Source organism: Diospyros lotus, chromosome 14 (genome assembly GCF_014633365.1).
Source record: "Diospyros lotus cultivar Yz01 chromosome 14, ASM1463336v1, whole genome shotgun sequence".
NCBI lineage: Eukaryota > Viridiplantae > Streptophyta > Magnoliopsida > Ericales > Ebenaceae > Diospyros > Diospyros lotus.
Genome location: NC_068351.1, coordinates 4,814,282 through 4,830,270, shown reverse-complemented (window position 1 = coordinate 4,830,270; position 15,989 = coordinate 4,814,282). Strand labels below are relative to the sequence as shown.

The 15,989-nt window shown below is 40.8% G+C and overlaps 3 protein-coding genes across 5 annotated transcripts; 1 reads left to right on the top strand and 2 right to left on the bottom strand.

Moving 5' to 3' along the window:
* The first annotated feature begins 345 nt into the window (after positions 1-345).
* LOC127790137 (subtilisin-like protease SBT4.15) lies at positions 346-3,936 on the top strand. Its single transcript, XM_052319429.1, has 12 exons — positions 346-426; positions 546-640; positions 834-931; positions 1,081-1,224; positions 1,311-1,416; positions 1,615-2,125; positions 2,208-2,308; positions 2,406-2,633; positions 2,737-2,845; positions 2,983-3,196; positions 3,290-3,345; positions 3,430-3,936. The coding sequence occupies exons 1-12, from the start codon at positions 346-348 to the stop codon at positions 3,934-3,936; spliced, it is 2,250 nt and encodes a 749-aa protein (XP_052175389.1).
* Positions 3,937-4,287: 351 nt separating this feature from the next.
* LOC127791140 (uncharacterized) lies at positions 4,288-9,277 on the bottom strand. Of its 3 annotated transcripts, XR_008020873.1 has the most exons (7): positions 8,883-9,276; positions 7,450-7,536; positions 7,297-7,374; positions 6,124-6,189; positions 5,807-5,872; positions 4,763-5,733; positions 4,293-4,678 (listed from the first exon to the last, which is right to left on the bottom strand). XR_008020873.1 is itself a non-coding variant. In XM_052320936.1 (6 exons), exons 1-6 carry the CDS (start codon positions 9,156-9,158, stop codon positions 4,879-4,881), a joined length of 1,428 nt encoding a protein of 475 aa, XP_052176896.1. In that variant the 5' UTR covers positions 9,159-9,277; the 3' UTR covers positions 4,288-4,878. The 3 variants fall into 3 exon arrangements, 1 of the variants encoding a protein (XP_052176896.1); XM_052320936.1 differs by having other exon boundaries at positions 4,288-5,733; positions 8,883-9,277; XR_008020874.1 differs by lacking the exon at positions 7,450-7,536 and having other exon boundaries at positions 4,294-4,678; positions 8,883-9,274.
* Positions 9,278-10,998: 1,721 nt separating this feature from the next.
* Positions 10,999-15,374, bottom strand: LOC127791119 (IQ domain-containing protein IQM3-like). Its single transcript, XM_052320903.1, has 9 exons — positions 14,933-15,374; positions 14,708-14,822; positions 14,515-14,580; positions 14,218-14,306; positions 13,016-13,103; positions 12,716-12,862; positions 12,516-12,608; positions 12,219-12,320; positions 10,999-11,715 (listed from the first exon to the last, which is right to left on the bottom strand). The coding sequence occupies exons 1-9, from the start codon at positions 15,280-15,282 to the stop codon at positions 11,203-11,205; spliced, it is 1,563 nt and encodes a 520-aa protein (XP_052176863.1). The 5' UTR covers positions 15,283-15,374; the 3' UTR covers positions 10,999-11,202.
* Positions 15,375-15,989: the final 615 nt, after the last annotated feature.

The window sequence follows — 15,989 nt, the reverse complement described above, 5'->3', positions numbered from 1 at the left end:
TTACTTCTTACCGGAACTATTTTTCTTGATTTAATAAACAATAATATGTGTCTTGGTGGGGCCTTTTAACTGATCAGAGGATTACCTCCAAACTGGAAGCCACCAAATCCGTAGTGTATAGTTCGTTTTTATTTGTCATTTCAATCAAAACAAAATAATAGCTCCATTTGAGAATATCGCGCAGAGATGCATCCGTGTGAGAGATTGCAGGCAAGCCGTTGCACCATCACAGCAACAGAACCCCCCTCCTCCTCGCTATTTAATCCAACTAATATTGCTAGTGATGAACTATCATTTATTCAATCCTGTGTTTGAGAGAGGGAGAGGGATCAAACAAAGCCAGCCATGGAAATTTCAAGAGCCTCACTAGTACTCGCCCTCTTCGGTCTCTGTGTTTTTGCTGCATCAGCTAACGATGGCAGAAAGGTGTACATATATGTTTCATTTTACTTGTTTGGTTACTCTTTTTAATTCTTTTTTCTAATGGAACAAGAGCTAGCTGTTCTTCTTCTACTATATTAATTTGATGAATTGTACTTGTACAGACGTATATCGTGTACATGGGAGAACTGCCTCGGTACACTGCTGGCGTAGCATTAATGGATATCCACCACACGCTTCTTACCCATGCAATCGGAGAGTAAGTCCTCCCCGACCAATCTTTTCTATCTTGCGCCCTTAATTAGATAAGTAGCAATCGTGTGTAAATCCATGCACTATTATCCGGAGCACCGGATAGAAGAACCCCATCTTTCCTTTTGAGTTGCATTAATTAATTATATCAAATATCATGCATGCGCATATATATGAACCTTAATTCGTTTTGGTGACAGCGAGAGGATAGCCAGAGAATCGAAGATACATAGCTACGGGAAGAGCATTAATGCGTTTGCAGCGAGACTGTTGCCTCATGAAGCAAGTAGATTATCAGGTGGATGCATGGCCGTATAGAGAGACTAATGATGATGATACATAACATTTGAAAATTAATTAATGTGTTATTTATGATATATATATATATATAGTGGTTGGTATAGTTACTGAGATTGTTAATTGATACTTTGGAGTGTTGATTTGCAGAAAGACGTGGTGTGATATCAGTGTTCCCGAGCACAGTACGTAAGCTTCACACCACAAGATCATGGGACTTTTTAGGTTTGCCTGAGAAAGTGAAAAGGAACCATAACGCTGAAAGCAACCTTATAGTTGGTCTGTTGGATACAGGTACAATATATATAAATACCGCTTAGTCATCACATTGGTGGGTGGTACGTTATTAAAAGCACCTTATTACGTATGTCTATTTCCAGGAATTTGGCCGAGCTCACCCAGTTTCCAAGATAGTGGCTATGGACCTCCTCCAAACAAATGGAAAGGCAAATGTGAAAAGATAGCTAATTTCACTGGATGCAACAAGTTCTCTCTCTCTCTCTCTCTCTCTCTCTCTGGATCACGTTACACAATACATCTAAATGTTTAACCAAATCTAGATGTATGTGGTGCGATATAGCTGGATTATGAGCTCATCCATTAGTGAAAAAAATAATTTCATAACACGCTTCGTACCTTGCAATTATGGGATTTTAACTTGGAACCTCTTCCCAAAACGAGCAGCAAGCTCATCGGAGCGAAATACATCAACCTGGATAACGCTGCCTCTCCGACAGACGATCTTTCTCCGGTGGACACCCAGGGGCACGGCACGCACACCTCCTCCACCGCCGCTGGAGCTACGGTGAAGGGCGCCAGCTTGTACGGCTTCGCCAAAGGGACTGCCCGCGGCGGAGTCCCGTCCGCCAGAATCGCAATGTACAAGGTCTGCTGGGGCATCGGCTGCTCCGACGCCGATTTGCTGGCCGGCTTCGACGAAGCCATTGCCGATGGGGTGGATATTATATCGGTCTCTATCGGTGGATTCGCCAAGAACTATTTCGAGGACGTGATCGCCATTGGAGCGTTCCATGCCATGAAGAAAGGGATCTTGACTTCTTGCTCGGCCGGGAACAGCGGGCCGTATTTGTCGACCGTCGAGAATGTGGCACCGTGGATCTTCACGGTGGCCGCCAGCAGCCTCGACCGGCAATTCAAGACCACTGTTAAATTGGGTAATGGAAAGCATGCCACTGTAAGTCTCTCTCTCTCTCTCTCTCTCTCTCTCTCTCTCTCTCTAATCTTTTCGGCTCTCATATATGTTTTTGGGGTGGCAGGGGCGATCCATCAACACATTCTCGTTGAAGAAACAAATGTATCCTCTAACCAGTGGACTACTTGCAGGAAGTTCTAATGCTTCCACTTATGGATACCCCAGGTACACGTTCTAGAGCTTGTTTTTCTATCTAGAGAACATGCAATTATGAGATTATACGGGTGGGGTGTGTACTGATAAATTCATCGGAAAATCGTAGTGAATGCGACTGGGGGACGCTGTTGGCCAACAAGGTGATGGGGAAGATAGTGTACTGTGTCGGATTGATTGGCGGGCAGGACTACACCGTCAAGGATCTGGGCGGCGTCGGAACGATCATGTCAACGGATTCTTCAGATTCAGATGCAGCCTTCACCTTTCTTAATCCGGCCACTGTGGTGTCGCGAGAAGATGGAACCATGATCGACAAGTACATCAACTCTACCAGGTACGCTCTAGCTCTTTCTTCTCTTAATTTTCTTCTTTTATTAGGAACGCAAACTACTCATTGCTAATATGGATGGATGTTTGTTCATCTATGGATTTAACAGAGCGGCCAGAGCCATTATATACAAGTCGAGAGTCACCAAAACGGCTGCTCCGTTGATCGCTTCTTTCTCGTCCAGAGGCCCCCAGACAATCTCTATCAACATCCTCAAAGTAATTAATCTCTCACTATGCTCTCCCCAGCCTCCACCCCCTCTTTTGCAAGGGTCTCAGAGATTCGTAAAAGACGCTATTTTTACGACACATAATCTATCATCTTCCATTCATAAAGAAGCATTTTGTTTGTACAGCCTGATATAGCAGCGCCAGGGCTGAGCATATTGGCGGCATATACAGAACTGTCATCTATAACAGGAGATCCAATGGACAAGCGGATTTCGAAATTTAACATAATATCTGGGACGTCCATGGCTTGCCCTCATGTCTCCGGCGCTGCTGCTTATGTCAAATCCTTCCACCCCGAGTGGTCGCCAGCGGCAATTAAGTCTGCTCTTATGACCACCGGTAACCCCTCCAAAAACCGAACCCATCTTAGTTGCATGGAATTAATCTATCTAAAACTTGTGGACTAATCGGTCTTTGTTCCATTTACTTCAGCAACAAGAATAAAGATCAAGGGGAAAGACGCCGAGCTAGGCTCCGGCGCCGGCCAGGTTACCATTTCTCTAAACCTAATCAACTAAGATAATATGTAGCAGCTAAAATTGATAAATACTAATTAATTGGATGATCAACAGATACATCCCAGGAAAGCTCTAGATCCTGGCCTCGTCTATGACCTTTCCGAGGAATCCTACATTAAGTTCCTGTGCAAGGAAGGGTACAACAGCTCCACCATCGGCCTCCTCACCGGCGACAAGAAGGCTTACGACTGCTCGAAATACCGGCCACCAGCCCAAGGAATCGACGGCTTGAACTACCCCTCCATGCACATCCAACTGCCCAAGTGCAGCACCAGCATTTCGGCCGTGTTTCGCCGGACTGTCACCAACGTCGGGGACCCAAAATCCATCTACAAAGCCACAGTGAAGGCGCCCAAGGGGCTTAACATTTCGGTTGTTCCAAACACACTGTCGTTTCATCGGCTGAACCAAAGGAGATCGTTCAAGGTTGTATTGGAAGGGGGGTTTCTACACCACGACGATTGGCTTCTGTCGGCGGCGTTGGAGTGGAGAGACGGCTCCAAGCACACCGTGAGAAGCCCAATTGTGGTTTACAAGGCATTAAATGAGCGGCTACAATGAGGACTAGGAATTAGGATTTGGCCATGTAAAGTTCTGTTCTACTAGTTCTATGGTTTAGTTTATTTCTTGCAAGAAAAGGCTGAATAATTAAGTTAGCATCCTGCTAACGAAAGTATACAAAGGGTTGTGCAAATTTTAAGTTGGAATAATTATATAAAAGCTCCCCGTTTCTTCTCTCTCTCTCTTCTTCTCAGCTTTGTCTGACCGGAGTGACTCTTAAAGAAAGAATGCGTAATCCTCCCGAGATGCTGAAATGGTTGATATCATAAAAAAGATGGAATGGGCAGAACTTAATGTTTGGTATCTTAGAGAGTTTCCCAGTGGTCACTTAGGCTATGCATCGGTTTTTTAGTAAACATTCCCGCACTAATTAAACAGCCAAGTCGTCTCTTCCATTTAGCCTAACATTTAGGAAACATTCAACAAGAATAACATTGATGTCACAGCAACATGTTGCAGAAAGTAGTTCTAGATATCTTAGTACTCTTCCAATAATATACTCCTTCAAATGTTTACTCTCTGTACTTTGCTCTGTCCATCTCCGACACAAGACCTAGCAAAATTGGAAAGACTTGCACTGTTGTAAGCATAACTTTAAGTGTTACAACTGGAAGTTAAGGAAGAAAATAAATTTCTCGCCTAATCGTAGGGTAGCTCCTGTCAGACTCAAAACTCTGATTTTGCCAGGAAAACAAAGCACATTCCGCTAAGATTTCCAGCAACCAGGCATCTCAAAATCATCCTGCAAGCATGAAAAACCCTTTACCCTGATAAATGATCCATGAATAGCACCCAGCTAAAAACCACAAGAAAGCCATATGTTTACCAAATGTTTGACCTCCAACAAGTCCTCGAGGTTAGAAACTGGCAAGCTCAGGCAACATCAGTGGTTCAGGTTCAAAACAAATACAAGGATACGGAAGATCAATGCTGCATCCAGAACTAGCAGTAATTCTGCCTCTTCAACTTTGTGAGTTCCTTCCTTCTCTTCCTGGCCTCAGCCGCAGCACTGGTATCCGCTAGTTTTTTGCTTGGGGAAGCATTCAGATCTTTTTTGGTTTCTGGGAAAGCATTTGCAGTATGATTAGATGTTGAAGAAAACGCTTGGACACTGGCAAGGTTGTCTGATTTCCGGAGAACATCGTGTTTGACAACTGATGTGGGTCGAACAGAATTTAGTGGTGCTGGTGCAAGGATGAATCGTCCTTCTGACTGAAGCCACATATGCCGGCCATCTTCATTTGGTGGAACTGTAAGTGGGCTATCATGGAGACGGTTAGCAGATATGGCTTCTACTGAACCAGAAGTTTCTGATTTAGCAGTAACGGGCAGCGGAGCTTGGTGCTTCTCTGAATGTCCAACAGTTCTCGAAGACGCACTAGCAGCACATTGGCTGGTCACAGCAGTTTCATTTGGTTCACAATTCAAATCAAAGGTGGACCTCAGGTGATAATCACTCGTATTACCAGGAATAGGGAAGAACCAAGTGCATGGTAGGATATACAAGGGAGTCCCTACGGGAGTTCTAATTGGGCAATTTGCTTGTTCACGGGATGAATCAGGTTTAGTAATGGCAAGCATGGGAGCTATTGATGGAACAAAAATGGGATTTTGGGATTCATCTGGTAATCGCATAAGATCTGAAGATTGAATGATGGCAGGCCAAATATATGGTGTAAACTGAGATTGGTTGTAAAAGATGAGTGGCCCAGTGATGGGTGGAGTAGATATCTCACCATTGGTTGAATTTGAATCTACTCGACTTTCCTCTACTTGGGTCTTCATTGTCTTAGCCATCTGCAAAGTAGGACATATGTAAGCTGAAACACTTAAAGCATTTAACCTCTCTACAGGGCCAGTCATGTCTTGCCTCTCCTTTTAAACTTTCATTGATGATCTTCAAAGAATCATATTCTTTCAGAGCCAACTCCATGTCCTTCCAGGATCAATTGTCATCATAAAGGAATAAACACAGCAAAGACCAGTAATGTTAGCATTAAGAATTGAGGAACTACTACATAATACACACACACACCTCCCCACATGTGAAAGTACAGGAGCTAGAAATTCTATGTACAAGCAAGAATGGTTTGATGTTACTGCCAACCACAAGACTGATGGATATAGCACAAGTCCAAATGATATGAAATAAAGGAAAGAATATGTGAGAAATGAAATGCCACCTACCCTCTTCAAAGTCTCATTCTCCAATGCCAGACTCGCTGCTTTTCTGGTCAATTCCTCATACACAGCCTTAAACAGAGTAAAAATGTAATGATATCGAAAATAGTAAGTCAATAAAATACATCTGCAAAGAACTAACACAACTTACAAACAAAATAGACCATCCAAGCTAGCTCCTACATCAAATGGTACAAGCTGGCTCCTATATCAAATAAAAGAAACTGACAGGACCCCTCACTATGTTAATATATATGGCTCCTCGTCCACTTTAATGTTAATCCCATCACATTTACTAGTTTCCCATCTACTATAATGTAAATACTATCAATTTCACTCGTTTTGGCAGTTCCAAATTACATATGATTACAAATTTTCACTTTTTAAAAATTAATGGTGAAAAGACAGGAAAAATCATCTTCTTTATATAAATAGCTATGCCACAGCAGAAGTAAAGCCCCGAACACATATATTAAGTAAAAAAGTCAAACAGCAAGAAAGAGATCCATTCAATATCCCCATTGAGCATTCAAATATTGGAAAGGGGGTGGGGAGCTGTTCCTTCAGTAATGACAAAATTGAATTAGCCACCATTAACCACCTCACTTCTTTTTGTTTTTCCCTTTTCACATGGACAAACAGTAGCTGGAATATGCCCATTAACCTCTGCATTCAGGTACAGGAGCTCTATCAGCCAGTTAGAGTGTTGAAAAGAGATATGCTGGTTTACACGTGCATACTAAGTTTCTGGGCTTCAACCACAAGAATCCTAGCAGTGTACTGTTTATCAACCCATTGTTACAAATTATGAGGCATACATCCTCCCCCCCCCCCCCCCAACCCAAACCAAAAATAAATAAATAAATAAATAAGAATATAAAAAAGATTAAGCAATAGAGAATTTAAGAGGTAAATGCACAGTAGAAGATGCAAGTAGTCAAGTGAAAGAATAGAAATTGGAATTGAAAAATAGCTGTATCAAAATGGGAAGTTAGTGATGGAGGAAAATATAACAGCAGTGAGATTTAAGCAAGATGAGATATCAAAAGACAAGAATTAGTCTGGAAAAGCATACCTCCACAAACAAAAGATCAAGGGAACTTTAACAAAGTCAAGCTAAGTAGATCAAGCTGGAGTTCTAAAAAGGACTTTTATTAGATTGAGCAAACAGAAAGCCACCTGTCTACGGCGAATTGTCTGTCTTGCCGACTCCCTGTTAGCCAATACCCTGCGTATCCTCCTTGCTTCCTTCTCAGCCTGATTAAGAAAAACAAACATTAGCTAATAATAGGCAACAATAAATTTCATATAAGAAATTGGAATTGTATGTACTTCGGTCAAATTATGTCTCGACTTGCTGCCACTAAAAGATGCATAACTTGTGGTGCACCTGGGACTTGGATTAAGTAATTCAGGATCCTGCACAACCTTCGCCATTTTCATCGCACTGCATATCTTTTCATGTTGCTTCTCAATAACTAGAGTCAGATCTTAGAGCAAACAAAAATATTTTTGCTCAAGTTCCACAAAGGAAAATATACGTGCGCCTGTGAGCATGTGTGTGAAGGGCAGCTCAGTAAGTAGTAGAAAACATCCTAAAGCGACCAGTTGAATAACTAGCAGAAATGACATGCCCCCACCTAGAAAAGAGGTTCTGGGTACTCAGCAGTAGCTCTACCTCAGGAGCATATTTTTTAAGACCACATCAGCAGATTAACTCCGTATGTTTGCCAACGTGCCAATCTCCTGAAGAGGCATAAAGATCTCCATGTCCGGATTCACAAGTGGGTAAACAAGCCTTCCATTCTTCCCGAATTCCCCTCTTTCCGAAATCTCCCTAGAATCAAGCCTTCATATCACTCCAAATGCCTACTCAATGAAGTGGCACTTAGATTTCCATAATTCCACTCAGATCCATCATCCTTAAAGATGGAATTGAGTAAAAGAGCACAACAGCTTTTCAGACCACGGGTGCTTGATATAAGGATGCTCATGAAGACACCAATATTCAAGTGATATAGCTATCCACTAGAACTGCCCCGCAGACTCACTGCACGGCCTTAGCTTGGTCAATGCACCACTTCACCCAAGGACTTCAAACCATGGATCCCTGTTATAAGGATGCTGGTGGAGATACAATGGCTCAATCAATATAGCTATCCACCAAGCTCCTCATGACACACCCTCAGCTTTGGCCAATGGAGCTCTGCACCCTAGGATTCTATGAAGCCTGCTCATTATAATTTATAAATATGCTTGAAGCACCCCACCAGCTCCTTTGGTAATTCGAGCCACCCCCCTTTAAACATTTCCACTCCTTGGGGGTAAGTTAACACATGTAGTTACCTTTTATGGATAGAATATCTAAATACATTTCAAAACAAAGTATTAATCAAGCCAATCTTTAAAACTGTACTGTGCCCGTCTCCTTCTGTTATTTTTGAAGATAAAATAAGCTTCAAAGTTAGCAAGAACCAGAACCTACGCGAATGAAATCAAGAGAAGTAGTATTCTCATTCCATGAAAGGAGGAACTCGCTAAGGTGAATTAGCCCTCTTCACTAATCTTAAAATTGAAAGTTATTAGTTAGACTTGTAGTAGCTCCAAATTCATGGTAAATACTTCTGATTTGGTCTGAATTTGATTGACTTGATCTCAGAAGTACTGAATCAAATGAACTGATTTCAGGAAATTGAATTAAGGTATAGCCAAATTCGGTCACTAAATCACAGAACTAAAAAATGCTTAACCATAACGTAACGTACCTCAGGAGAAACAGAGCATTTACGGACAGAGAATTCAGGCTTCATCCCGGAGTCTCCGGCCGGCAACCCGTTCTTGATACTCTGGCAGGGCCGTTTTATTTGACTACAACCAGAAGAAGTCCCGCTCTCTTGCACCGCCGAATGGGCCAAGCCGGCCAAAGCCTCCGCCGCTTCGAACTCATTGCTTGCCACCCAATCCCTCCCCGCCACCGCCTCTGTCGTCGGACACGGCGGCGACATGGACTTGGAATCAGAAACCAGCGACCGATTCTCCATATTGGTTGATTCAACTCAAGAGTCCACAACGGAGAGAGAGAGAGAGAGAGTGGCGGAGAGGGGAGATGTAAATAAAAAGAGAGGAACGGACAGAGAGTGGGGGAGGGAGGGAGGGAGGGAGAGGAGAGGTATTTTGGGGGGGTGTGAATTGCCCCCACAGAGGCAGAGGAACTGACACGTGTAATGCCAGATCACGGAGCGAGGTCTTTTCCCTGTGGAGCCCGTGTATGTATGATCGCCACGTATCGGTCTTGTCCACGTCGGCTGCTATGCCTGCGAACACTCCGCACGTGCCGACCGGGTTACTTTGCAGTTAAGCGCCGGAGAGCTGGAACATACGTGGCTCTGTCCGGGGGCTGACAGGTTTCGTCTGCTAAACTGCGCTCCTTATTTTTTATTTTCCAAAAAAAAAGATTAATATTGATTTTACATGCACATGCAAAGAACTTATTCCATGTTGTGAATTCTGTCTGTCGATAGTTTCTAATATTACTGTCGACTAATGGCTTATACGAATATAAATGGAGATAATTCAATATACTAATTGTCGATTGATAAGTGATCAATAGTTGAGAAAAGAGTTAAAAAAAATATGAATAATATAAAAATACATAAACTAATAATTCAATATACATATACATGATGAACACAAAGAGATTTACATGTTCGAATTCAAGAACGAATCCTAATCAAGACAAGAGTATTGTTTTTAGTCAATCTATTAACATAATATAATATAAAAGATTATAATAAAAAATATTCACCTTATTTCTCAAGAAGACTACAAAGTAAAAATTCTTATTTTCAAGCGACTCCTAGCACTCAATAGTGAAAAATTAAGATATAAAATGCTTATTTTTTTGTACGTTCAATTCGCTCCGATTACACATACATATAGGGGAATTTAGGTGTCTAAAAGAAATAGAGAAATCAATTAGGACTGTAGTCTCTAATGACTAATAATATTGGAGGTCGACAGTTTCAAATCTTAGACACTACTGGTTGACAAATTCAAGTTATCTGTCAACAGACTCATCTGATTTTGAGTCACATCTTAACACATGTTAGGCTTTTAAAGTTATTATTATCATTGGGATTGGATTGCTCAATGAAAGTTTCCAGAGGAAATGCAGAAGCACATGCATCGAACACTTTAGAGAGAGAGAGAGGGGGGGGGGGGGGGGGGGGGGGGGGGGGGGGGGGGGGGGGGGGGGGGGGGGGGGGGGTTGTTAATGACGGTGGATTTACGCTCAGTGGATTTGCCTTGCACTGGGCGACGGTTAAAAAGTGCAAAGCATGAGTTAAAGCTAAGCCCGTGTGCGGCCCAGTGGGTCTCCAAGTGTCATTCCACTTCCACCCTGTCTCTTTTGCCAAATTAAGATGAAAAGAAAATACACATATTTTTATAAAATAAAAAATACTATCAAACTACTACTGTACTAAGGTCGTAATGTTTTCATAATTTTACCATCCATTTGAAAAATCAAAATTCTTAACAGGAAAAAATATAATAACTTAACTTGTACAAAAAAAAAAAATCACTTAGAACAAAATTCAAGTGATATATATATATATATATTAAATATGTGCAAAAAGAATCTACATAAAACTTAATGGTATAAAATGGCATAATTCATTACTTTTGATAAAAATATGCAAAGATATCATTTTCCACATTATTTTATATGATATTTTAGAGAATTTTATTTATACATTATTGCCGACAAAAAATTGTCCATAATCGCTGTAGCAGTTAAAAGTTTTTAATGACATTCATTATGCAATTAGTTACAAACCGCCATGGAGACTAGTGAAATTGAAGGCTTAAAGGGATCTCAAGAAACATAAAAAGACCAGGAATTTACATTTGTATTGCAACACTGATTCTGCAGGAAAAAGCTAAATGGAGACTGATAAGAAAATTGAGATGAAGATAGCTCAAAGGGCACCCAAGTAAAACATAGAAAGTAGAGGAATTTACACAAGCCAAAAGCCCCTAAAAGCAAAAAACAATAAGGAGTTGGGAGGGGTAACAGCTACGGATTTAGACATTGGAGGTCGAGTTACCATCATGGAGATCCGATGCAAGACATGATCTAGGCGACGCAAGGCCAGCCATGAGCCCGTAGCTTGACGGGGTTTGAGGAGTTCTCGGGGAGAGGTTGACAAACTCAAGGGCCTGTAACCGCAATTCCACAGGGTAGTCAGCGACGCAACCAATTCTTGGACCCGCACCAGTTGACCATTTCCTCGATAGTTGATAACCCAACTGATATGAGCGGGCTGCTTTCTTCGAATTAATCCTTTCCAATATAGCTGTCTTGGGCACCTCGGCTCTTGGGCTTTTGAGACCACCGGATAGAGTCCTCCTGTAGGTGTAGTTGTTTTTGGTTTCGGTTTCGGGGGCCTCAGTTGGTACTGGTGAGTTATCTTTTTCCTCTTGCTTGGGTATATCAAGGTCTGGGGAGTCCAAATTTGTTGAAAATTCAGATGCAATTTCTTCTCTGCTTGATTTTCTCTCTTCCAAGTTCTCATAATCTTCATTTGCCTTGCGTATCTGAAAATGAGAGGTTTTAAATTCTGTTACAAGGCAAAGATACATGATGAAAAAGCAATATTCTACATTCTGGACATTACAAGTTTGCCAATAGGACAGGTGGAAGTAAAATGAGACTGGAGATTGATCTAGAAGATCAAGGACACATTCAAAACAAGTTTGTGTTGCAAAGGCTGGAATTGCTGGTCCCTAACAGCCTTTTGGGAGTTTGGACTTCTTCAAAGCAGACAGGCAGATTGTTGGGAAAATATTGTGGGAATTACGTGACTATGAACGACTTTAAAGACATTGGATTTATTCATGTTCAAATTTACCTTATAGATAATTTTCACAATATTTTCCCAACGATTTTATGGTGTTATTCCAATATTTTGTATCACATAGAGATCCAGATTTTTTAGCCATTTCATTTCACTTCACAAAACAAGATCAGAACAGTTAAAACTCTGAACAAAAATCTACGAGCACAAAGCCACACAGTAGAACAGAAAGATGTCACATACTTCAACTTCATCAATGTTCACTCCATTTTCCTTAAGGAATGATAACAAGCCGTCTAGACTGTCTTCAGTTGGCCGGTAATGTCCGCTATATGGAGATATTGACTGAAAAGAAAGGCAAAAAAAAAAAATCAGAAGCTAGAGTATATTTGAGTCAGGATAAATCCTCTATTAGATGCAAGTATGATACTGGTTTGCATAATTAACCTATCCAAAAAAGTGAAGAGAGTTTGAAGAGCACACAGAAATAAGCTTTCAGGAATAAGTGTATTAGGAAAATAATAGCTCTGTTTTCATTACCCTAAGTATTCCATCCTCTGCTTCAAGCCTTCCAGCAGCTAAACTAGCCCCTCCAGCAAGGAAGCTGGAATGATGAAACACTCCTTTCTTTTTCTGAAGGTAACAAAAACTTTAGGTTTCAAGCCACAATGAAAGAAAAGAAAAGAAGGAGGCCATGAACAGGTCATTACATATATATATATATATATATCAGGTCTAACCTGACCAGCATAAAGTTTCTTGGAGGTGCTCATGACAAATATCCATTTCACCTCAGGCTTTGCCTCAGTTGTATGGAGCAAAGTTCCACTAAGTTTGTGCACTATCTTCCCCTCCATTACAATATATTCATAATGTTCCCTCTCTTGCTGTTTTTTTCAGTCGTGGAGAAAAGAAACAAACATCATGAAAAGAACAGCATTATTCAGGAGCAAATAGGATGGAACTAACACTTCAAAGAGTTTGCAGTAATGCAATCACAAAATCAATTTTGCCATGAAGCCCCGAAGTGATCTACATACAGGTCCAAGGTATTTGATACATAGTTGTCGAAGCTTTGATCTTGGGCAATCTTTAAGATCAACCTCCGAGCCATCTCCGACATCCAACCTGCAATAATTAAAAAGGTCTTCACATCTGATTCATCTACAGAAATGTGCTGTGCCAATAGCTCTAAAGGAGAAAAAATATGTATGAGATAGCAACATCTTGAATCAGGACTTTTTGCATTGACATTGCATTTAAGTTTCCACTTAAATCTAATTATTATTAACCCCTTTGTGTCTACTTTGCTTTATCATTTCTACATTTTCATGAATTCAAGCATATTTCTCCTATATCAGTAAGTGGCATAAGGATTATATGCAGGCAAAGTTGCTTTTATTTTATTGCCTAACATGCTGCCATAGGCCTCTAAAGTAGCATAAATAAGAGAAGTAAACATATCACTTGATTTAATTAGTTCATTATTTCAGGTAGGGAATTACCTACAAAATCAAATGGTGCAGACTTAATTAAATGAAGCCAAATGTGTTATTGGACAACAATAAGCTGTTGACATATCATGTTGTAAATTCACTAATTCACCAAAGCCAACTGTTGTTAGTTGCAAGTTCCTTGTTTAGTTTTGTTTACTTCTAGTTAGGTTGATCTTCACATTGATTACTAATCCTTACTCTAAATTAAAAGCATAAAATACCAACAACATTTAACAAATTAATAAATGATGCCGTTCAGCTATCTCCTGCATCAACCTATACATAAAATAGGTTTTTTTTCTACATAAAGCAGTTTTATCATGACTAAAACTTAACTGTCAATTGTAGTTGAGAAAATTGGATTCGACCCTAGTCTTATCAATTTATAAATACTTTTTCAGCTAAAAGGCTGAAGGATTAGGTTGCCAGAGCCAGAAAAGAGGAGGGAAGGAGTAATCTCCATTGCCTATAGCAGCTCCAGATCCTGCTAAGGCAATTAATTAATTGCACATGCGCTTTATAAAGCTTCAACTGGCACTTGATCAGGCCACAACAGGGGCGTGATAAAAGCAACAATTGGTCCTTGACCATACCACACTAAGGAAGCAGTTAGTCTTACTGCATGAAGGAGAACCTTCCAACATTTACGAAGAAACAAGGAAAGTCTTCAAACAAACATATAAAATAAAAAAGCAGAAAAAAATAAATAAATAATCATAAGAAAGACTAATCGAGATATCTCTTACCAATAGAAGAATGGTTGACCAGCATCAGTTTTGCACCATTCTTCATAATACTTATGCAAGCAATGCCCATAACGATGCCTAGGATCAATCTGAAGTTCACACGCAGCAAAATGAAAAATTAAAAACCCCCAACTTCGTAATAAAAGGCCAGGAAATTTGCAAGGTAGATAATGGAACGAACAGAAAAAGTTATAAATTTCTGCAAAAGAATAAAAAATGTATTATGAATTAGTGAAAGAACGAAAAAGGAGGAACTAGAAAGAAATAGACAAGGCAAAAAGCTGTAAAAGAACTCACGGCTTCAATCCAGTGTTGGAAAGCCAGTTTTTGTGCTTTTGCGTCCTTGGATAAACCTTTACCCACCTAACAATATCGAAGAGGGAAAACATTAGCAGGACTATTATAATTGCAATCTCCTTTTCTTTTTGTTAGGCCAATCTCTATTACAAGACAAAGATCAAAAAGGAACAGAAATTTAGAAGACGTGAACCTTAGAAGCATTCAAGATGATTCGGTTCCACCGCGACGCCGGCGTCTCCGGTTTCGAAAAATTGAAGAAGGAGATTGTACTGCGACTCAATCGAGCATAGTCGATCGCTAGCCACCTTTAACATAAACATCCTGACTGTCAACTCTTTGAACTACATACCAACGCATCGGCATGTGTTTAATGTGTGATAGAGTAAAAGAGAGAGAGAAAATATTCAAGAGGTACCAGAGCTCTTCAGCGACTACGGCGGAGTCCGCTAACATGCGCCTGGTCCGGTAACTCCTGTAAACCTTCTGCACCTTCATCGCCGCACTCGACTTGCAAATCGCCGGTACAACGGCCGGAATCGGAACGTTGTCCTCCTCAGCAACCTCCCGCTGGGGCCCATCGACTGGCAGCGGCGCAGCCATTTTGGAGTCCTCGCGCGTCGCACAGCCGCTGCGCCTCTCACGGTGATCCGCCGGAGACTGTGGCATTTCGGAGCCCCGAAACTCCTGTTTCTGGAGCTCTGAGTAGGAGAATGGCGAGCTTGCAGTGAGATCGAAGTTGGAAAGGCTCTGAGCCTCGACCTCCATTCAGAAGAACACTGAACTGAGCCCTAGAAGTTGAAAACAGAGAGAGAGAGAGAGAGAGAGTCTGAGTCCTCAGTAGAGCAGTTGAGGAGGCTGACTGGAATTAATTAATATATCGTCTCCAGTAGAATCCACGTGTGTACTCGCGCCACCCCACCAGACAGTCATTTCTCCCCAATTTTTAGACATAATATTTATTTATGCTTTTAAAAATAAAAATAAAAAAGGTTTAGTTTTGTGATTGAAAATAATGAAATTGAAGAGTCGTTGAAAATTACTAATAAAAATTAGTCGCGTTGCATTGGATTGCATTGCATGCGTGACTCAGTTTAACATCAGACACAGACAGCCACAAGATTAGGTCAGCCTCAGTTGAGACAAACAAAGTCACACAGATTAATTAAATATTCCATATCCTTTGCTTTGTGTGTTTCACGCTGTCCACCTGCCTCCAACTCCCTCCCACCATCGAATCAAATCAAATCAGTCCTCCTTTTTCTCTCCCTTGGCTGCTAGAGACTACTACGTCTTACCGTGACGATTATTTTTTAATATTATTATTATGTATTAAAAATTAAATTTATGAATATATATATATAACAGTTGATAAATGTTATCTAATTTCTTTCATGAATAGGTTATAATCTCCACCAGCAAAATAACGTGACATCTAGGGTTAATTATTATGGAATGACTAATTGAATTTGTTT